Source organism: Salmo salar, chromosome ssa01, assembly GCF_905237065.1.
Source record: "Salmo salar chromosome ssa01, Ssal_v3.1, whole genome shotgun sequence".
NCBI lineage: Eukaryota > Metazoa > Chordata > Actinopteri > Salmoniformes > Salmonidae > Salmo > Salmo salar.
Genome location: NC_059442.1, coordinates 73,851,126 through 73,874,182, shown reverse-complemented (window position 1 = coordinate 73,874,182; position 23,057 = coordinate 73,851,126). Strand labels below are relative to the sequence as shown.

The 23,057-nt window shown below is 41.5% G+C and overlaps 1 protein-coding gene across 2 annotated transcripts; it reads right to left on the bottom strand.

The window, feature by feature from the left end:
• Nucleotides 1-246: 246 nt before the first annotated feature.
• On the bottom strand, nucleotides 247-23,055 carry trmt2b (tRNA methyltransferase 2 homolog B). 2 transcript variants are annotated; one of them, XM_045722048.1, is made up of 4 exons: nucleotides 22,804-22,885; nucleotides 22,078-22,715; nucleotides 18,546-18,785; nucleotides 247-5,704 (listed from the first exon to the last, which is right to left on the bottom strand). In XM_045722048.1, the coding sequence occupies exons 2-4, from the start codon at nucleotides 22,579-22,581 to the stop codon at nucleotides 5,084-5,086; spliced, it is 1,365 nt and encodes a 454-aa protein (XP_045578004.1). In that variant the 5' UTR covers nucleotides 22,582-22,715; nucleotides 22,804-22,885; the 3' UTR covers nucleotides 247-5,083. The 2 variants fall into 2 exon arrangements, with proteins under 2 accessions (XP_045578004.1, XP_045577998.1); XM_045722042.1 differs by having other exon boundaries at nucleotides 22,078-23,055.
• Nucleotides 23,056-23,057: the final 2 nt, after the last annotated feature.

Sequence of the window (23,057 nt, the reverse complement as noted above, 5' to 3'; positions counted from 1 at the left end):
TTCTGGTTGGTTTTTAACCATGTTCACTTGACTAAACACTGGATCCTTGGAAGGTTAACAGGCGTAGGTGTACACCTTTTAGCATAGAAAGCTTCAAGGTGGAAGGCACATGTTATCATCAAAGAGTGGCCCATATTTGTCCTCTGAACACCGCACATGTCAGGACCTGTATTCATTAGGAGTTTCTGAGTAGGATTGCTAATCTAGGATCAGGGGCTGTAGGTATGAAAAGTCTTAGAGTACAAGTGCTGGTTTAGGATCCGTTTTTATTTTACATCACAATGAATAAGATTACATGGACATGGGGTGACCTGATCCTAAATCTGCTTGAAACATGATTATAATAACTGTGAATATAATCTCATACATATTAAACAAATAAAATATTTGAACTATCATGAAATCACTTGGATCAATAGAATATGTTCTATAACAATATTGCTCATCCTGTAGCCTAGACTCATGTTTATATAATAGAGTAATTATGAATGAAATTACTTATATTTCAACAGGTGTTCAGGATCAAGCAAACACACCATAATAACACCATATTCTACCTGTTAAAACATGACCTCAATACTGCAATGAGTCAACCAACCTTATATAGTTTAGACTGCACTGCACTACAAATACAGATCTTATTTAATTGCTTTAAAAGTACAAAAAGAAAGTATATGGAAGCATCAAATATATTTTCCATATTGCACAAGTAGAGCAGAATTGTCGTACATGGAGTTTCCTGCCTGGTTGAACTTTGACCTAGTATTTTCATATGCCAAAACTGGATCCTTGGAAGGAACAAATACACCATATTTAGGCTACCTGTTGGAACATGACAAGCCTTTAACTGCCCCTGCAATGCAATACTAGAATATTTCCTTTATTGGTCCATTTACATGGACATAATGTATGTTTTGCGGTCACAGTACCCAATCTGACACATAACACAAACGGGAGCAGCATAATTAAGGGCTGCTGGAGAAATTAGGGGTAAAGTGCCTTGCTCTAACGCACAACGGCGGTAAGTAGCATGTGGGATGTTGAAGTTCGTAACCCTCCGGATGCCGTCTCATTCTTTGGAGATTTCCCCCCAGTCAGCTCCAGGATTGAAACGGGCAACCCTGAAGTTACCGACCCCCGTCTCTAATTACGAGGCTACCGCAGCCCGCGTTTTGGTTGTCTCATGGCATGAGTCAACCGTATACAGTTTCATTGGTGCAGATACACTGCAGATGCAAATCTCATATCGCTGCTGAAAAGTACTTTAGTAATTACAAAGTACATGGTTCTGTATTACAGAGCACAACCGTCATACATTAAGTTTCCCTGCTGTTTGAACTTTAACCTAATATTTTCAACTTGCCAAAACTTGATCCTTGGAACGATCAAAAACACAATTATAATCATGCCCCATATTTTACCTGTTGGAACAAGTCTTCAAAACTGCCATGAGCCAAACAATCTTACAGGTCACAACTCTTTGTAGGTAGAAAGAAACATGCATTCTCTAATTTCATAGAGTAAACTTACCTTTTGACTGGTCAGTTTGGACTGTCAGAATAAGGTCTTCAAGAAAGACTTGAATATCCTATAAAGTACAGTATATGGTTGGATAACAAACTCTCTGTATTGAACAAGTAGGATAAACACAGCACACCCATCATACATATAATTTACACAATTGGTTGGAATTTAACCTGACATTGTCTGGTTGGTTTTTAACCATGTTCACTTGCTCAAACACTGGATCCTTGGAAGGTTAACAGGTATAGGTGTGCCTGCACTGTGGAAAGCACGCTATCAAACAGCGGCTCATAATTGTCCTCTGAACACTGCATGTCAGTAAGATTGCTAATCTAGGATTTGGGGCCATATGGAACATCTAAGGCCATGTCAAGACTTGACAGTTCATACAACTTTAGTATTCTGATGATAGATTTCTGATCATGGAGTTCCAAACCCGTCATGCATCTACATACACCTACATTTAAATGTGTCTACCGTGTCCACAGTGTGTCCGGATTCCCTATTCCCGCACTGTATTCAAATGCCAGTATGCATTATACAAACGGTGGAATAGGTCAAATATGATACAAACACAACAACTGATGGCAGTAGCTAACTACTGTATGAGGCGAGCAAACACATTCCTCACATGCTAGGAACATATTTCCTCCAACGTTGTAATGAAAAAGTGCCTCTCGGTCCCAAAACACACATTTTCTGGAGACTTGTAGGAGGGGTGCTGACGTCGCCCACTGTATGCTCTTTCGGTAGCCTGATTGCCAACCTGGCACTGTCCACCTGAAGTTGTCAGCCAGATCGGAACACAATCAGACCACAAGGGGGGGACCTGATCCTAGATCAGCGCTCTTACTCAGACACTTGATACAGCCCCAGGTCCCCCAGTCCATTCATTATAACCTAAAAGGCTCAACTGATCCTAGATCAGCACTCCTACCCTAAGACCCTTTATGATTACAGCCCTGATGTGATGTTGACTAATCAATATATCAGAGAACATTCTAGAAATGTTATCATTCTGAAATCTGATTAAAGTTCAATGCAAATTTAGATGAGCAAACAACCTGGTAACTCCCCTTGTAATACAAGCCATATAAGTGACTGGCACCTACGCCATAAAGATAAACAATACATGCATGCTCATCTTGACCCTCTGGAATCCATTTATCTCTTTCTCAACTACGTTTGACAATGTGGTCATCTGTCTCGTCAACCTGTCACTGTTCTACTAGCCTGGTCCCAGATCAGTTTGTGCTGTCTTGCCAACTCATATGCTGTTTTGCCAACTCCTATGGTCACTGTCACAAGACAGCACAAACAGATCTGGGACCAGGCTACTTATCTCCTGGCTTAGGGGCCAGTCTGTGATTAGCCCTACTGGTCATCAGCTCTGGTGGTCTAGGTCTGGCATGACATCATCCCTCTGACCACTTCTGGGGAGAAAAAAAACACACGCTGTTGTCAGGCATGCCAAGGAGCACTTGTTGCAACACATTACGACACATGAACAACGTAACCTCTCTAGCTCAAACAGGCGGTTTCTCCTACTCCGTATTTGAAACATTATTTGCACATTAGGTGCAATAAGTCAGAGAACTCCAGTGGCTGTGAAGTACAGTGAACCAGTACCTTCAACCAGGGCTCAAATTGAGGGGGTATATGGGGGTATGCCATACCCATTATTAATGAAAATGGCAAAAAGCATACCTTTTAAGCTTAAGATTTTGAAGGGGGAAAAAGATATCCCTTTTATAAGCATTATAAAAACATTGCTTAACTCTAATGCTTTAGGCTATAAACAAGCAGCAACTTTCATGAGAAAGGAGTGATTCTGATGCATATGGAGATATATTTGGTTCGAGGACTTAAAAGCAAAGCAAAAATAAACTTTTCTTGGGAATTAATCTAATGTATGACACTGTCAGCATCTATTGAGCGAATCTCTTTCTGAAGAATGTGTTTAACTAATATACTTGATGGTTCATGTTAATTACAATATTATTATCATGAAATAGCCTACCCAAAATATGCCATGAGTCATGTTACAAAAGCCTGCGTAGAATTGTAGGAAATTTGCTTCTAAACCACAAAAATGTACTAGAGCAACCATTTTTTTGTTTGTTGGAAAAACGTATTTGTTCTTTCACAATAGCTTGTCAGTGGAACAATTATCATTCCTCACAATGGGCTAAATATAGGGTGATTAGTGTGCTTCTGTCAGCAAGAACAGTATTGTTGTTCTCCATACTTCTTCTATTATTCCACTTCTTCCCAGTTTTGCTAGTGCTCCGACTTATTTGAAGTCTGACATACCTACTTGTGCCTTTGAAAATAAATCTAATGAGGCCAGCATTTTTGTAGGCCTTTTCATCTAAGCTATGTCCTGGACAGTGCTGATTGTAAGTCATAAAAAATGAGAAAAGGCTATATTGAAATGCTTCTTGCCTCAAGTGTCTTGTTTTGTCCTTTTAGTACTTCAAACCAATTTGTAAAGTTGTGCTTGTATATGCAACTTTTAAAGCATCTTAAATACATGTGATTTTTTAAATTCCACCTTGGACATCCACCTTGGTCATATCTATATGCATATGTCATAAATGGTATATAAAAGGTGACATTGTCATTCCCACTGTAGAGTGAATCGGGAAATGTGACATAACGCACTGTTTATACACCATTGATAGAATATGCGATACACTTAAATGATTTGTGAAGCATTTATGTAGTGCTTATGAAGCCTTTATGTATGCTAAACTTTGTGAGTTGTATTTGGTTTAAAGCAGGACTGAAAATTGCTTACTTCCTGCATTGACCCCAAACTTGTCAAATACATCCATAATGTATTTTGTTCTAAGTTTGTTATATGTTAACTATGGGTTTTTAGAAAGGAGAACTGATCAAATACTGTAGATTCCACCCTAGTTGATCAAGTGTATGGGTACCTTCTGTCTTGTATGTCAGCAATAATGGAAGATGTGTACCATAACTGAAGGTTACACAGTATAAGTTAATAGTTGGACCATTGGACTCCATTGCACCACCTAGTGTAGATATATAGACTTTATGCCTACTCAGTTCAGGCATGTAACATGAAGTAACAGAGGAAATACAGCATGTGCATATGCCTCATTCAAACACAGAATACAGGAAGATAGTGTAGAATCTATTCTTGCATTTTGTGAGCAAGCAACCCCAAACACACTTCCACTGCTCTCCACTCATTTCCTACTTTTGATCCATTCACATAAGGCAGGAAATGTTTTGCTTCACTGCTGCTGCAGGATATAGGGACACAACCCCCTCATTAGACTTACAGACCTGTATCTGTCTCTGAATAACATACAACTTTCAATCAACATTCTACATGACATTTAAAAGCTCTCAGCATTTAAAAAAAATACATGTAATAATCACTTTCCTTTTTGAGAGGATTTTGGAATTGACTTTCCACTGATTTGACTGTTTTATCTCTGTAGTCATCACACAATCCAGAGGACACCATTCACTATGTGTAAGAATTAGAAAAACTTGATATGGAAGTTGTAGTGATAGTAATTGACTATCTTTCAAAGACCAGCAGCAGTTCGCAGTGTGGTGTGTGAGGGAACATATCCACAGGCACAGCCACAGTCGGCCTGAAAGCCTCGCCTGTCAGCTTCCTATGTGGGTCGGGACTGCAACACAGCTCCCTGAAGTTCCTCATGGCCTCTCCTTCGGGTTTGCAGGAGATATAGAGCAGCCTGCGGATGGATGAGTGATTCCTTAGAGCTCTGATCACACGATAATGGAGGCCAGCGCGGGCTGGGTTCACCACAGCCGTGAGGGGGCCTCCAGAGTCGGTGGTGGAGCCCAGAACCCCCATGAGCCCAGGAAGGACTACCTCGGCTTTCCCAGGGAGGAACTCACAATTCTGGATCTGGTTGAGGGCTGCGTTGTGCCTGGCGTCTTCTACGGCCTGCTGGATGAGTTCTATCCCGATGACCCGGTCCGCTCTGGGGGACATGGTGATACCAATGGCCCCCGTTCCACAGCACACATCCAAGAGTGTGCCCCCTCCTCCTCCCTCTCGAGCTCCATTCGGGAGGCCCATCTCTCTCACTGTGCGGTACAGCAAATCCGCTGCCCCTTGGTTCACCTGGAAGAAGGCATCTGCCGAGATGCGGAACTTGAACCCCAAAACCTGTGGATGATATAAGTGCATGATAAATACATCTTAGGGATGCAAATTTCGGTCAATTTTGCTGCCGACTTATTGATCCTCAATTACCGGTCAACAAACTAACATTTTTTGCAAACAATAAAATGAAGTGACCAACAGAAAATACTATCAGAGATCTGTATATAATGACGAGATGCTTATGTTTCCGCCCTAACAATGGGAGTCGTCCCAAGGCAGGAAGGCAGGTGACAAGCTTAGGCCCAAAATAAGCCCATAGAAACGTATTGGGCTTATTTTGTACATATTTTGGCAAGAGTGAAACCTCTCGTTTTGCCTCATCCTCTCTGATACTATGCATGCATACAAGGCCGGATATTTTTCATTAAGAGCTAAATGGAAACATGCAACAATAGCAAGCCTATCGTCTTACAGTTCATAAGGCTGTAGCCTATTATTGAACATGCTACTCCTGTAATGAGCAGCTAACAAAACATTTTCAAACATTTGCCAAAATGCAAATAAGCAGAAAACACCATTCTTAACCAAATGTGATCAGTTGTGACAGAGATTAAAATCTCACTTAGCAACTTAGAAAGAGGATGAATCTATACTGAACAAAAATATAAATGCAACATAAAAAGTTTGTCCCCATGTTTCATGAGCTGAAATGAAATAACCCAGAAAGGTATGCAATTGGCATGCTGACTGCAGGAATGTCCACCAGAGCTGAATGTTCATTTCTCTACCGTAAATCGACTCCAACGTCTTTCTAGAGAATTTGGCAGTATGTCCAACCGGCCTCACAGCCGCAGACTACGTGTAACCACGCCAGCCCAGGACCTCCACATCCAGCTTCTTCACCTGCGGGATTGTCTGAGACCAGCCACCCAAACAGCTGATGAAATTGTGGGTTTGCACAACCAAATAATTTCTCCACAAACTGTCAGAAACCGTCTCAGGGAAGCTCATTTGCGTGCTCGTCGTCCTCACCAGGATCTTGACCTGACTGCTGTTTGGCGTCGCTACCGACTTCGGTTGGCAAATGTTCACCTTCGAACTATACCGGCCAGATGGCAGACAGTGTGTATGGTGTTGTGTGGGCGAGAGGTTTTCTGATGTCAACGTTGTGAACAGAGTGCCCCATGGTGGTGGTGCGGTTATGGTATGGGCAGGCATACGCTACGGACAACGAACACAATTGTATTTCATTGATGGCAATTTTAATGCACAGAGACACCGTGACGAGATCCTGAGGACCATTCTCATGCCATTCATCTGCCGCCATCACCTCATGTTTCAGCATGATGAAGCATGGCCCCATGTCGCAACAATCTGTATACAATTCCTGGAAGCTGAAAATGTCCCAGTTCTTCCATGGCCTGCATACTCACCAGACATGTCACCCATTGAACATGGTTGAGATGCTTTGGATCGACGTATACGACAGCGTGTTCCAGTTCTATCCAGCAAATTCACACAGCCATTGAAGAGGAGTGGGACAACATTCCACAGGACATAATCAACAACTCTATGCAAAGGAGATGTGTAGCGCTGCATGAGGCAAATGGCGGTCACACCAGATACTGACCGGTTTTCTGATCCACGTCCCTACATTTTTTTAAGGTATCGGTGACCAACAGATGCATATCTTTATTCCCGGTCATGTGAAATCCATAAATTAGGTCCTAATGAAATTATTTCAATTGACTGATATCCTTATATGAACTGTAACTCGGTAAAATATTTGACATTTTTGCATGTTGTGTTCATATTTTTGTTCAGTGTAATAGCAACAACTACACTTAGAAAAAAGGGTTCCAAAAGGGTTCTCCAGCTATCCCCATATAAGAACCCTTTTTGGTTCCAGGTAGAACCCTTTTGGGTTCCATGTAGAACCCTCTGGAGAAAGGGTTCTACATGGAAACCAAATGGGTTCTACCTGGACCCAAAAGGTTTCTTCAAACAGTTTTCCTATGGGGACAGCCGAAGAACCCTTTAAGGTTCTAATATTACTAGGATTGTGCCTTTGGTTGATATGAAAACATATAGAACAGGAGAGAAATTCTGGGTAATGGCATGAGGAAGTCTTTATAAAATACACTATATATACACAATATATACACAATTATGTGGACACCCCTTCAAGTTAGTTGATTTGGCCATTTCAGCCACACCTGTTGCTGACAGGTGTATAAAATCTAGCACACAGCCATGCAATCTCCATAGACAAAACACGGCAGTAGAATGGCCTTCAAAGTGGCAGCGTTATATGATGTCACCTTTCCAACAAGTCAGTTCGTCAAATTTCTGCCTTGCTAGAGTTGCCCCGGTCAACTGTAAGTGATGTTACTGTGAAGTGGAAATGTCTAGGAGCAACAACAGCTCAGCTACGAACTGGTAGGCCACACAAGCTCACAGAACTGGACCGCTGAGTGCTGAAGCACGTAAAGATAGTGAGTGTTGCAACCGAGGACAGACTATCAAGTTCCAAACTGCTGCTGGAAGCAAAATTAGCACAAGAACTGTTCGTCAGGAGCTTCATGAAATAGGTTTCCATGGCCGGGCAGCAGCACACAAGCCTAAGATCATCATGTGCAACGTCAAAAGTCAGCTGGAGTGGTGTAAAGCTCACCACCATTGGACTCGGGAGCAGTGGAAACACGCTCTCTGGAGTGATGAATCACGCTTCACCATCTGGCAGTCCGACGGACGACTCTAGGTTTGGAGGATGCCAAGAGAACTCTACCTTCCCCAATGCATAGTGCCAACTGTAAAGTTTGGTGGAGGAGGAATAATAGTCTGGGGCTATTTTTCATGGCTCGGGCTAGGCCCCTTAGTTCCCGTGAAGGGAAATCTTAACTCTACAGCATACAAAATGACATTCTAGACGATTCTGTGCTTCCAAATTTGTGGCAACAGTTTGGGGAAGGCCCTTTCCTGTTTCAGCATGACAATGCCCCCGCGCACAAAGCGAGGTCCATACAGAAATGGTTTATCGAGATCGGTGTGAAGAACTTGACTGGCCTGCACAGAGCCCTGATCTCAACCCCATCAAACATCTTTGGAATGAATTGGAATACTGACTTCGAGCCTAATCACCCAACATCAGTGCCCGACCTCACTAATACTAGTGGCTGAATGGAAGCAAGTCCCCGCAGCAATGTTCCAACATCTAGTAGAAAGCCTTCCCAGAAGAGTTATGGCAGCAAAGGCGAGACCAACTCCATATTAATGCCCATGATTTTGGAATGAGATGTTTGACGAGCAGGTGTCCACATACTTTTGGTAATGTGGTGTAATTACCTCCACGTTTCTACAGTTGTATTTTCGCAAGGCTACTTTGAAGCAAGGTTAAACATGCCATCATCATTTAAAGGAAAGTAAAACGTTCGGGTTTCAAACAATTATACTGACTCAAGCTCATTGCAAAGTGGTGGGTGAAACGCTGATAAGTCAACGGTAGGCAGGCTATAGCCTATACACCTGAATGGCGAATGGGAGGCGTGTTTTAATTACGAGTTGAGATTGATAAATAAAAATAGCCCCTTTTAATCCAGGCCACCAAAGCTAACACGCGATTGCATTTAGAATTGTTATTTGTTGTGCAATGACTGGGCTTACAAAAGCAGGTTTCACTCCAGTAGCCTACAGACTTTTTGAGGAGCTGCTACTCGCGCTGTCTGACAGGTGGTAGGCTATTCTACTCCTCAAACTAGGCTCTGTATGCTGTGCACGTTTGATAAATAATATGCATGACAACTAAAGAAAATACACTTTAATTTAATTCCACACAATTATGCAAATTACCCTACAGACCGATAAGCATGACCAGTCAAATGTATTTCCGGCGGCAAACCAATTAACGGTTAACATCCCTAATACATCTCATTTATAGTAATGACCTTTAAGCAAAATAGATTTAGAAATTTCACTGTCCTTCCACAATAACCTACACTGCTAAACTCTATCACCATGTAGTTAAAAAGCACTATGGTACTTTTTAATGGTACATTTACAAACATAAATGATACATTTGAAACTTGTATCTCATTAGGGTAATTGGTGAAATAAGTATAGCCAGTTATAATTGTAATGGGTTAACAGATAATAAGAAAAGACAAACAATATTTACCTTCAACGCTGGTCCGACCAATTGGATTCCACGCTTCAAGATTGCTTCGATCATGTGGACTGTGATATGTTCCGGATAGCCTCAGAAAACAACATTGACGTATACGCTGATTCGGTGAGCGAGTTTATTAGCAAGTGCATCGGTGATGTTGTACCCACGGTGACTATTAAAACTGAAAGCGTGAACCACTGCTTTTAATCATGGCAAGGCGATCGAAAACATGACCGAATACAAACAGTGTAGCTATTCCCTCCGCAAGGCAATCAAACAAGCTAAGCATCAGTATAGAGACAAAGTAGAGCCGCAATTAAACGGCTCAGACACGAGACGTATGTGGCAGGGTCTACACTCAATCACGGATTACAAAAAGAAAACCAGCCCCATCGCGGACACCAACGTCTTGCTCCCAGACAAACTAAACAACTTCTTTGATCTCTTTGAGGACAATACAGTACCACTGACACGGCCCGCTATCAAAACCTGCAGGCTCTCCTTCACCGCAGCCAACGTGAGTAAAACACAGCCCAGACTGCATCCCTAGCTGCGTCCTCAGAGCATGCGCAGACCAGCTGGCTGGTGTGTTTACGGACATATTCAATCAATCCCTATCCCAGTCTGCTGTCCCCACATGCTTCAAGAGGGCCACCATTGTTCCTGTTCCCAAGAAAGCTAAGGTAACTGAGCTAAACGACTATCGCCCTGTAGCACTCACTTCCGTCATCATGAAGTGCTTTGAAAGACTAGTCAAGGATCATATCACCTCCACTCTACCTGACACCCTAGACCCACTCCAATTTGCTTACCGCCACAATAGGTCCACAGACGACACAATCACACTGCCCTAACCCATCTGGACAAGAGGAATACCTATGTAAGAATGCTGTTCATCGATTACAGCTCAGCATTTAACACCATAGTACCCTCCAAACTCATCATTAAGCTGGAGGCCCTGGGTCTCGACCCCGCCCTGTGCAATTGGGTCCTGGACTTTGACGGGCCGCCCCCAGGTGGTGAGGGTAGGAAACATCTCCACCCTGCTGATAATCAACCTTGGGGCCCCACAAGGGTGTGTTCTCAGCCCTCTCCTGTACTCCCTGTTCACCCATGACTGCGTGGCCATGCACGCCTCCAACTCAATCATCAAGTTTGCAGACGACACTACAGTGGTAGGCTTGATTACCAACAACGACGAGACAGCCTACAGGGAGGAGGTGAGGTCTCTCGGAGTGTGGTGAAAATAACCTCACACTCAACGTCAACAAAACAAAGGAGATGATCGTGGACTTCAGGAAACAGCAGAGGGAGCAGCCCCCTATCCACATCGACGGGACAGTAGTGGAGAAGGTGGAAAGTTTTAATTTCCTTGGCGTACACATCACGGACAAATTGAAATGGTCCACCCACACAGACAGCGTGGTGAAGAAGGCACAACAGCGCCTCTTCAACCTCAGGAGGCTGAAGAAATTTGTCTTGTCACTGAAAACACTTAAACTTTTACAGATGCACAAATTGAGACCATCCTGTCAGGCTGTATCACCGCCTGGTACAGCAACTGCTCCGCCCACAACCATAAGGCGGGTTGTGAGGTCTGCAACGCATCACCAGGGGCAAACTACCTTCCCTCCAGGACACCTACACTACCCGATGTCACAGGAAGGCCAAAAAGATCATCAAGGACAACAACCACCCGAGCCACTGCCTATTCACCCCGCTATCATCCAGAAGGCGAGGTCAGTACAGGTGCATCAAAGCGGGGACCGAGAGACTGAAAAACAGCTTCTATCTCAAAGCCATTAGACTGTTGAACAGCCATCACTAACATTGAGTGGCTGCTGCCAACATACTGACTCAAATCTCAAGCCACTTTAATAATTAAAAATTGGATGTAATAAATGTATCACTAGTCACTTTAAACAATGCCACTTTATATAATGTTTACATATCCTATATGACTCATCTCATATGTATATACTGTACTCTATACCATCTACTGCATCTTGCCTATGCTGCACGGCCATCGCTCATCCATATATTTATATGTACATACTCTTCTTAATCATTCCTTTACAAGGTAGTTGTATAAGGTAGTTGTGAAATTGTTAGATTACTTGTTAGATATTACTGCACGGTCGGAACTAGAAGCACAATCATTTCACTACACTTGCATTAACATCTGCTAACCATGTGTATGTGACCAATAAAATTTGATTTGGCTTAAAAATAACATAATATCTATTGTTTACAGGAAACTCATTCAACAATTTTAGATGAAGTTGTGTGGAAAAAGGACTGGGGGGTGAAATATACTTCTCCCTTGGGCAAAAAAACTCAAAAGGGGTGATTTTAGTTAACAGTAACTTTGATCCGAATGTGCAAAATTGTCCAAACAGATCCACAAGGTAGATGGATGATTTTAAATATGTTATTGGAATATAAACAGATAGGGCTCATTAACCTTTACGGACCAAATAATGATGAGCCAGGTTTCTTTGAAAATATATGTATTAAATCATCAACCCTACAACCAATAAAATACACTATTATTATGGTGGGAGATTATAATACTGTTTTAAATACCTCAGTAGACCGTAACGGAAATCACACTACAAACCCTCATGCACTTAAGGAAATCACAAATGTCATGGATATATTGGAACTAAAACGTATAACTAAAATAACATTTGATTTGAACTGAATTTTACCGACATAAAATAGGTACAGCAGATCCCCTTATTGTATGGGACACTTTGAAATGTGCCTTTAGGGGCCATGCAATTCAGTACTAAAACAAAAGCAATTTAGGTCAAGCGTCCATATTAAACATATGATTTGTTTCAGTCTCCTCCATCTCCTCTAACCGAAGATAATCGTATGGATTTTATTCTATAAATTATGTAAAATTAACATCTGTACAGAAAGACTCATGTGAAGGTGAAATTATAGGAGGAGGAACTTCTTGATGCAACTAAAGCCTTTAAATCTGGGAAAACTCCAGGGCTGGATGGCATACCAGTTGAGGTATACCAAACTTGTTTTGATATACCGTAATTTCCGGACTTTTGAGCGCACCTGAATATAAGCCGCACCCACTGAATTAAAAAAAAAGTATTATTTTGAACATAAATAAGCCGCACATGTCTATAAGCCGCAGGTGCCTACCGGTACATTGAAACAAATGAACTTTACACAGGCTTTAACGAAACACGGCTTGTAACAAAAATAAATAGGCTTTAACGAAACACGGCTTGTAACAAAAATAAATAGGCTTTAACGAAACACGGCTTGTAACAAAAAATTTAAAATTAGCAGTAAACAGTAGCCTACCAAGAAAGTCATTGCTCCAGACCAAGCTCCCGTGCAGCAGCTCCATTTCCTTTTCCAACAGCCAGATCAATCGCCTTCAACTTGAAAGCTGCATCATATGCATTTCTCCGTGTCTTTGCCATGACGAGGGTGACAAAATGACTACCGTAATCAGAATGATGGGAAGTTTGAGCGCGCTCGATTTAATCTAAACAGTAAACAAAAAAGTTGTTTGACCTTAACCCGTTCGGCAATTTCATTGGTCTAATGAAAGCTTCATGCCGCCAAAAAACTGAGCACGTCACAGAATGTGTTTTTTTGAAAGCGGGAAAAATCCATATATTAGCCGCGTCATTGTTTAAGCCGCGAGGTTCAAAGCGTGGGAAAAAAAGTAGAGGCTTATAGTCCGGAAATTACGGTACTCAGACGACCATTATTAGCATGTTTTAACCACTCCTATGTAAATGGTAGATTATCGGACACTTAACAAGAAAGTCCGATTTCAGTATTCATTAATGAACCCATAATTCTTTGCGGCAATTTGGCAATGAAGGCCTCTGAACAGTTGATGTTGAGATGTGTCTGTTACTTGAACTCTGAAGCATTTATTTGGGCTACAATTTCTTAGGTTGGTAACTCTAATTTATAATCTGCAGCAGAGGTAACTCTGGGTCCTCCTTTCCTGTGCCGGTCCTCATAAGAGCCAGTTTCATCATAGCGCTTGATGGTTTTTGCGACTGCACTTCAAGAAACTTTCAACATTTTTGAAATTTTCAGCATTGACTGACCTTCATGTCTTAAAGTAATGATGGACTGTCGTTTCTCTTTGCTTATATGAACTGTTCTTGCCATAATATGGACTTGGTCTTTTACCAAAACTATCTTCTGTATACCACCCCAACCTTGTCACAACACAACTGATTGGCTCAAATGCATTAAGGAAAGAAATTCCACAAATTAACTTTAAACAAGGCACACCTGTTAATTGAAATGCATTCCAGGTGACTACCTCATGAAGCTTGTTGAGAGAATGCCAAGAGAGTGCAAAGCTGTCATCAAGGCAAAGGGTGGCTATTTGAAGAATCTCAAATATAACATATTTTGATTTGTTTAACACTTTTTTGGTTACTACATGATTCTATATGTGTTATTTCATAGTGTTGATGTCTTCACTATTACTCTACAATGTAGAAAATAATGAAAATAAATAAAAACCCTTGAATGAGTAGGTGTCCAAACTTTTCACTGGTAGTGTATATTTGCAAAAAGATATATGGGGGATTTGGAAGTGATGCAGACAATTACATTGATGATAGCTACAATCTATCTGCAATATTAAATCTGATCTACCCCCCAAAAAAATTAAATAAAATATATAATAAAAAATATACATAAAAAGCAGCTACATGTTAATACAATGTTGGTCTTGCATTTTTTACTGTGTAGTTTAATACGTACAGTGCATTCGGAAAGTATTCAGACCCCTTGACTTTTTCCACTTTGTTATTTTACAGCCTTTTTCTAAAATGGATTTAAAAATCCCTCAATCTACACACAATAGCCCATAATGATGAAGCAAAAACAGTTTGACCTTCTGGCAAATATATAAATAAAAGAACTGATATCACATTCACATAAGTATTCAGACCCTTTACTCAGTAAACTTTGGCAGCGATTACAGCTTTGAGTCTTCTTGGGTATGACACCACAAGCTTGGCACACCTGTATTTGGGTAGTTTCTCCCATTCTTCTCTGCAGATCCTCTCAACCTCTGTCAGGTTGGATGGGGAGTGTTGCTTCACAGCTATTTTCAGGTCTCTCCAGAGATGTTTGATCGGGTTCATGTCCGGGCTCTGACTGGGCCACTCAAGAACATTCAGAGACTTGTCCCGAAGCCACTCCTGCGTTGTCTTGGCTGTGTGCTTAGGGTCGTTGTCCTGTTGGAAGGTGAAAGTCACCCCAGTCTGAGGTCCTGAGCACTCTAGAGCAGGTTTTCATCAAGTATCTCTCTGTACTTTGCTCTGTTTATCTTTCCGTCAATCCTGACTAGTCTCCCAGTCCCTGCCGCTGAAAAACATCCCCACAGCATGATGCTGCCACCACCATGCTTCACCGTAGGGATGATGCCAGGTTTCCTCCAGACGTGACGCTTGGCATTCAGGCCAAAGAGTTCAATCTTGGTTTTATCAGACCAGAGAATCTTGTTTCTCATGGTCTGAGAATCCTTTAGGTGCCTTTTGGCAAACTCCAAGCAGGCTGTTATGTGCCTTTTACTGAGGAGTGTCTTCCATCTGGCCACTCTACCATAAAGGCCTGTCATGACGTTGGCCTGAGGTTTATGACCCCCATAAATACCTTTCCCCTTTTTCCTCTCTCTACTCTACCGATGTGACTATTGAAAATCCAGTTAACATGAAGAGTCTGATGACATCAAAAGATGGGAAACAGAACCTTATTTCGGTAATCCAACCAGTTAAAATATGCGTTGGGACTTAATGAATATGATGTCAGTTCAGTTGGCGTCTGAGACATGATTACTGATGATAGGACGACATAACTAGAATGTGTAGATTTTCCAAGATACAGTTTATCAGATTCACATGGAATTGTTGTGCAATTTAAATGTTTAAATATGAAACTATTTGTGAAAAGATGAAATGTAATTTTTAGCTTCTTAATGAGAGAACGGTTTGTCAGAAGAACACCACTCTGCTCACTCAGAGGCCCCGCCCAAGTGAACAGACATGGGTTGTAAACTATGAAACACGCCCTTCTTTCACCACTATATAAACCCGTTGACGAAAACGTAACTTCCGGTTCCAAGGACGTGTGGACTTGAGGTCCCCACGTTGAAAGGACAAAGACCACCTACAGAACTAAGCCAACCTCAGCAAGAACCTAACGAAATTAGCATCGAATTTCAATGTGAATGTGACGACCTACACGCCGGAAGGATGAATTTCGACTATACCAACCAGAATATAGCATGAGCATATAGCATGGCAACTTGGTATGAACTTTGAACTCTTATTCACTAAAGAAGTGATACCTCCTAGCCGTTGCGTTAGCGCAGAAACTGTAGACGTGGACTAGGAGAGGACGGACAGAGTATCTGTTCTACCACACGACGACGGTACTAACAAGTATCCAGTTTACCACCAGAGACATTCTTCAAAGGACAAGAGATCCGTGCTGGGCAACCCGACCTACTATCTACGACCAATCTACCGAAGCACAGCTCAGAGTAAATATTTATTGCATTTTCCTTTTTCAAATGGGCGGTAATTTAGAATGCATAAGATACTGTATTTACGATAGCATAGCTGCCTACGGCCCGATAGAGACACACAAAACCGTTTTGCTCCTCAGTCTTCCTGCTCTTTCACTCAAACTCAACCCCCTTTCTTTGTGTAACCAGCTGTCATATCTGTTCCGTCCGCTAGGGACGTTTTCCTTTATGACATAATTTGTAATCAATGTATGATCCATTCTGTGTAGATGTAATTCTGTGTGATTATTTAGGTATTTAGTAAATAAATAATTAAACCAAATTTTGTATTGCTGATTCAACTTGTTAGCCAGGGTTTGTGAAGATAACCAAGAATTTACAACTTTCAGATGAGACTACATAAGGTGACGATTAAATATTGACTGCTACTGATGTAAAAGATTATCAGGTCTTTAAGAGTTTATTCGGAAGATAACAGCTCTATAAACATTATTTCGTGGTGCCCCGACTATCTAGTTAATTACATTCACCTGATTAGCTTAATCAGGTAATATGAATTACAGAGAAATGATTTTATAGAATAGCATGTCATATCACTTAATCCAGCATAGCCAAAGACACGACAGGCCTGATTGGTGGAGTGCTGCAGAGATGGCTGTCCTTCTGGAAGGTTCTCCCATCTCCACAGAGGAACTCTGGAGCTCTGTCAGAGTGATCATCGGGTTCTTGGTCACCTCCCTGACCAAGGCCCTTCTACCCTGATTGCTCAGTTTGGCTGGGGGGGCCAGGAAGTCTTGGTGGTTCCAAACTTTTTCCATTTAAGAATGATGGAGGCCACCGTGTTCTTGATGACTTTCAATGCTGCAGAAATGTTTTGGTACCCTTCCCCAGATCTGTGCTGACACAATCCTATCTCGGAGCTCTATAGACAATTCCTTTGACCTCATGGCTTGGTGTTTGCTCTGACAGGTGGACTCCAATCAAGTTGTAGAAACATCAGGGATGATCAATGGAAACAGGATGTAACCAAGCTCAATTTTGAGTCTCATAGCAAAGGGCCTGAATACTTATATAAATGTAATATTTAAGTTATTTAAGTTTTTTATTATTTATAAATGTGCAAAAAATTCAAAACTGTTTGTGCTTTGTCATTATGGGGTATTGTGTGTAGATTGAGGGGGGAAAACGATTGTATAAATGTTAGAATAAGGCTATAACATAACAAAATGTGAGAAAAGTCAAGGGGTCTGAATACTTTCAGAATGTACTGTACATACTGACCATGTTTGGCTCCACACACAGCTGTGAATCAGCCTTCCCCACAATTAACTTTATTCAAAACAAATACCGCACCAGGCTCACCAATGAACACCTGTACCAGTGTCTCAGAGTTGCTCGCATACCGTTTGTGTCAAAGTTCAAAGCATTGGCAGGAGACCGAAAGTGTCATCTCTCTCATTAAAGCAGGGCAAGGCCCTGAGTGACGTTCTGTGCATTCAGATTACTATTTTTGTTCAACTCTCCTTTGATCTCCAGAAAACATGCACTTTATTTTATTTTAAAAAATAAAATAATATTCAAGGCCCATGTACAATGGTTCACAGTGCACTTTTTGCACAGATAATTATGCAACCACTTTTGTTCTTCAGCAATGTTGATGCAATGTTGCACGTTTACATTTGAAAGAATGTAATTAATTAATATTCTTAGTCTCATGTAATGTATTTAATGTACATTTTATATAACAACATGTTTCCTAAGTCGTAGACAACTAAGTTTGTTCCTACACTGTACCACAGCGCCGATAAAGGACGATATCCACCCGGACCTTTACCACCCTAGAAGTTTGTGTCACTGGACCTTCTCAAATAGTAGTTGAGGACCCCTGCTAAAAGCAGTCTATGGACAAGGTATGATGACAGCAATCCCATGCTTTGGTTTTATTTACCTGGCCACTGTTTCCAAATGCTAAATTCCAATCAAATGGAAGTAAAATGGTATTGATTTTAGATTTTTTTGCACTTCATGTTCAAATCATGCTAAAGTATGAAAATTGATTGTGTAGCTCTATTAAGTTACTTATAGATGATTTGGACATGAAGCGTGAAAAATTATAATATCAGTACCATTGACTGCCAATTTACAGAGGAGTACAGACTGCAGTGATATTGTATTGTATTCCATTGTATTGTATTCACCTCCTCGTGTATGTGTGGCTGGCCATGCAGCAGCTGGTAGGGGGATTCCTCGTGGCTGCAACGGGTCATGGAGCTCTCCTGGAAGTACAGGGAGTCTAGTTGGCAGATGGCACCAGGCCCCTGGGTGAAGTACTCCACCAGGGAGGACTTATGGACCTCTATCTCCTCTGGGATGAGCCTCTGTGGGTGGAAGTAGACGATGGCCATGGTGTTGCCTGCTGCGTTGGTCCTCACTGTCACCTGTGAGTGTGTAATAAATTATAGGGTTCATGTGAATACAGCAGTACTGTGTCCAAGACAATTTACCCCCCTCCCGCAACAATAACGTTTCGGCCTATCCTTTCCCAGCCTTTTTCTTTGGGGCAGCAGGTAGCCTAGTGGTTAGAGCGTTGGACTAGTAACTGAAAGGTTGTAAGATCGAATCCCCGAGCTGACAAGGTAAAAATCTGTCGTTCTGCCCTTGAACAAGGCAGATAACCCACTGTTCCTAGTAGAGGTCGACGATTAATCGGAATGGCCGATTAATTTGGGCCGATTTCAAGTTTTCATAACAATCGATAACTGGCATTTTTGGACACCGATTGTGGCCGATTACATTGCACTCCACGAGGAGACTGCGTGGCGCGCTGACTACCTGTTACGCGAGTGCAGCAAGAAGCCAAGGTAAGTTGCTAGCTAGCATTAAACTTCTTATAAAAAACGTTCAATCTTAACATAATCACTAGTTAACTACACATGGTTGATGATATTACTAGTTTATCTAGCTTGTCCTGCGTTGCATATAATCGATGCGGTGCCTGTTAATTTATCATCGAATCACAGCCTACTTCCCCAAACGGATGATGATTTAAAAAGTGCATTCGCGAAGAAAGCACTGTCGTTGCACCAATGTACCTAACCATAAACATCAATGCCTTTCTTTAAAATCAATACACAAGTATATATTTTTTAAACCTGCATATTTAGTTAATATTGCCTGCTAACATGAATTTCTTTTAACTAGGGAAATTGTGTCACTTCTCTTGCGTTCCGTGCAAGCAGAGTCAGGGTATATGCAGCAGTTTGGGCCGCCTGGCTCGTTGCGAACTGTGTGAAGACCATTTCTTCCTAACAAAGACCGTAATTAATTTGCCAGAATTGTAAATAATTATGACATAACATTGAAGGTTGTGCAATGTAACAGCAATATTTAGACTTAGGAATGCCACCTGTTAGATAAAATATGGAACGGTTCCGTATTTCACTGAAAGAATAAACGTTTTGTTTTCGAAATTATAGTTTCCGGATTTGACTATATTAACGACCTAAGGCTCGTATTTCTGTGTGTTATTATGTTATAATTAAGTCTATGATTTGATAGAGCAGTCTGACTGAGCGGTGGTAGGCAGCAGCAGGCTCGTAAGCATTCATTCAAACAGCACTTTCGTGCATTTGCCAGCAGCTCTTCGCTGTGCTTCAAGCATTGAGCTGTTTAAGACTTCAAGCCTATCAAATCCCGAGACTAGGCTGGTGTAACCGATGTGAAATGGCTAGCTAGTTAGCGGGGTGCGCACTAATAGCGTTTCAATCGGTGACGTCACTCGCTCTGAGACCTTGAAGTAGTTGTTCCCCTTGCTGTGCAAGGGCCGCGGCTTTTGTGGAGCGATGGGCAATGATGTTTCGAGGGTGGCTGTTGTCAATGTGTCCCTGGTTCGAGCCCAGGTAGGGGCGAGGAGAGGGACGGAAGCTATACTGTTACACTGGCAATACTATAGTGCCTATAAGAACATCCAATAGTCAAAGGTATATGAAATACAAATGGTATAGAGAGAAATAATCCTATAATTCCTATAATAACTACAACCTAAAACTTCTTACCTGGGAATATTGAAGACTCATGTTAAAAGGAACCACCAGCTTTCATATGTTCTGAGCAAGGAACTTAAATGTTAGCTTTTTTACATGGCACATATTGCACTTTTACTTTCTTCTCCAACACTGTGTTTTTGCATTATTTAAACCAAATGGAACATGTTTCATTATTTATTTGAGACTAATTTGATTTATTGATGTATTATATTAAGTTAAAATAAGTGTTAATTCAGTATTGTTATAATTGTCATTATTACAAATATATATAAAAAATAAAAATAAAAATCGGCCGATTAATCAGTATTGGCTTTTTTTGGTCCTCCAATAAATCGATATCAGTATCGGCGTTGAAAAATCTTAAAATCGGTCACCCTCGGTTCCTAGGCCGTCATTGAAAATAAGAATTTGTTCTTAACTGACTTGCCTAGTTAAATAAAGGTAAAATCAAAAAAATCCTAGTCCTCTGGGCCCACCAGCAGTTCTATATATTTGAAGTATTCCAACACAAGCACAGCTGAAACACCTGTACCAATGGGCTTGTTCGACATTGCAGGTGACTTCTGTTCTGACTGATCTACGAATCACCTTGCATCATAAATAAACGACTAGTTATTATTTGTAGATGAGTCAGTCAGTCACAATTTATGGAGAAAATATCCTTCACACACTTCACTCGTCTCTCATTCACAAGCACTTGATAATATTCTCACCAGGCCTCGAATTTCCCGGCGGGATCCCCTTTGTGTGGCCGTAATGCCCCCTAAAAAAATCAATGCCTTTTGTGGCCGTTGTGCCCTTGGGCTGAATATAATAATTATAATTCCCTTCTCCCGGCTGCCGTGCTCCGAAGCACCTCTCACTCACATGGCTATCTCAGATATCTCATTAGCCAATGCCCGTCACGTGATTGCGTCCTTCTCACAGGCATCTCAGCTGAGAAGTAGGCTACAAGTGAATACATGACACCCACCCTGTATTCAAGAACATGTTATGTCTAAACTGATGGCGGGCACAACTCAAAAACCTCAGATGATCTAAACTAGGGTCTAAGCTACGAAATATGTCAATATGAAAAAAATCTGAATTTCCACTTATTTAGATCATTGAAGTTTAAGGTAAATATTATTATTTTTTAAAGACAATTTATATGTATCTAAAAATGATCAAGAAATGATCAAATAGTTGACAACCCTGTTTGTAAGGTTTTAAAATATATCAATCTCAACCGTTTACATTTTCCAGTGATGAAGACATGGATGTCTCATGGTATGGTGGGTATGCAAAATAGGTCAACTTTGAGCATCTTTATCTCTTGAATGTTTTGGCATTCAGGTCCAAAAGTCACATTATGAGCACCCTTATTATTTGTAGATCAGTCAAGTCAGTTAATTTACCTAAGATACATCACGGTTTTGATGCTCTCAAAAACGGCCGTTGCATTGCATCAACCAATGGTTGTTTGCCACTTCATCGACTGCACAGTCGGGCATCAGATTGCTTGCTATATCACATGATGTGGTTAGCTGATATGTTAAACACCTATACAAGTGTTGTGAGATCTGATCAAGCAGGAATGCCACCGCTATTAATTTGATTTGAATCAGTTGTGATGGTGTTAGTATACATCAAATATATGAAATGACTGGTGGGCCCTCTGAACTGGGTTTAGAAACTATCCTACCTCCCTCCAGTGGCCTCCGTCATGGAACAGCAGACAGGGCTCCAGGGCTGAAAGGCGGAGGAAGTCCTGGTAGCACCTGGCCACCAGCTTATGTCTCTCAGGCATGTTGAGGAGGTGGTCCCCGTTCACACACACAATGTTTCCCGCCTTTCCCGTTCCCACGTAGAACCCCACCGTCTTAGGGTTGCCATCCACGCCACGGTTGACCGAGAAGGTAGACTTGTTGCGGTAGCCGTCCCTGACAGGTGACGGTAAGATAGGCAGCAGAGGGAAGCTGAGTTTGGTACTCCTGGGTGGAGAAGGACATTGTGTCAAGGCCTTATGTTGGGTCGACTCTCCACATAAGACCTGATCTGAGAGCTGTAGTAGGATCCTCTCCTGGTGCTTCTGTTTCAGCTGGAGTTGATCGTAGTAACTCAGCCGCCACAGAGGAGTGACAGAGTCGGCCAGTCTCTCCTCCCAGGGCAGGTGTTCATTTGATGCAGGCTTGTTCCTGAACTTCATTCTCCATTTCTTCTTTGATAGTTTTTGTGGTTTCCCTGGGTCGGAGGTGGCATCATCATCCTTGGCTCCTGAGCATAGACATGCCTCCACCAGAACATTTACTAGCTTATGTTTTAGTAATGCTGGCCTTAAACCTGCTAGTATTAAAAGCATGGCAAATGGGGGACTATATGATTAAACTATACACAGGAACAAACACGTTTTAATGGCTGTTGTACATACGTTAGGATTATTGATCCTTGGACGCCTCCGTTGATCAGTTAGCTTGAATGAAGCTAGCATTTCTTTTTTTGTTGTTTAGCCACTTATGTTACAGTACATGTATTTCTGTATTTACAATTTGACAAATATCTTAGACCACCAAACACATAAAGAATGGGTATATCGCAATTATCACAATTCGCAATTTGAAGCCAACTAAAATAAATTAGTCACTGACCCTGAATGTACACATGTGCACGGAGATTGAAATTCAA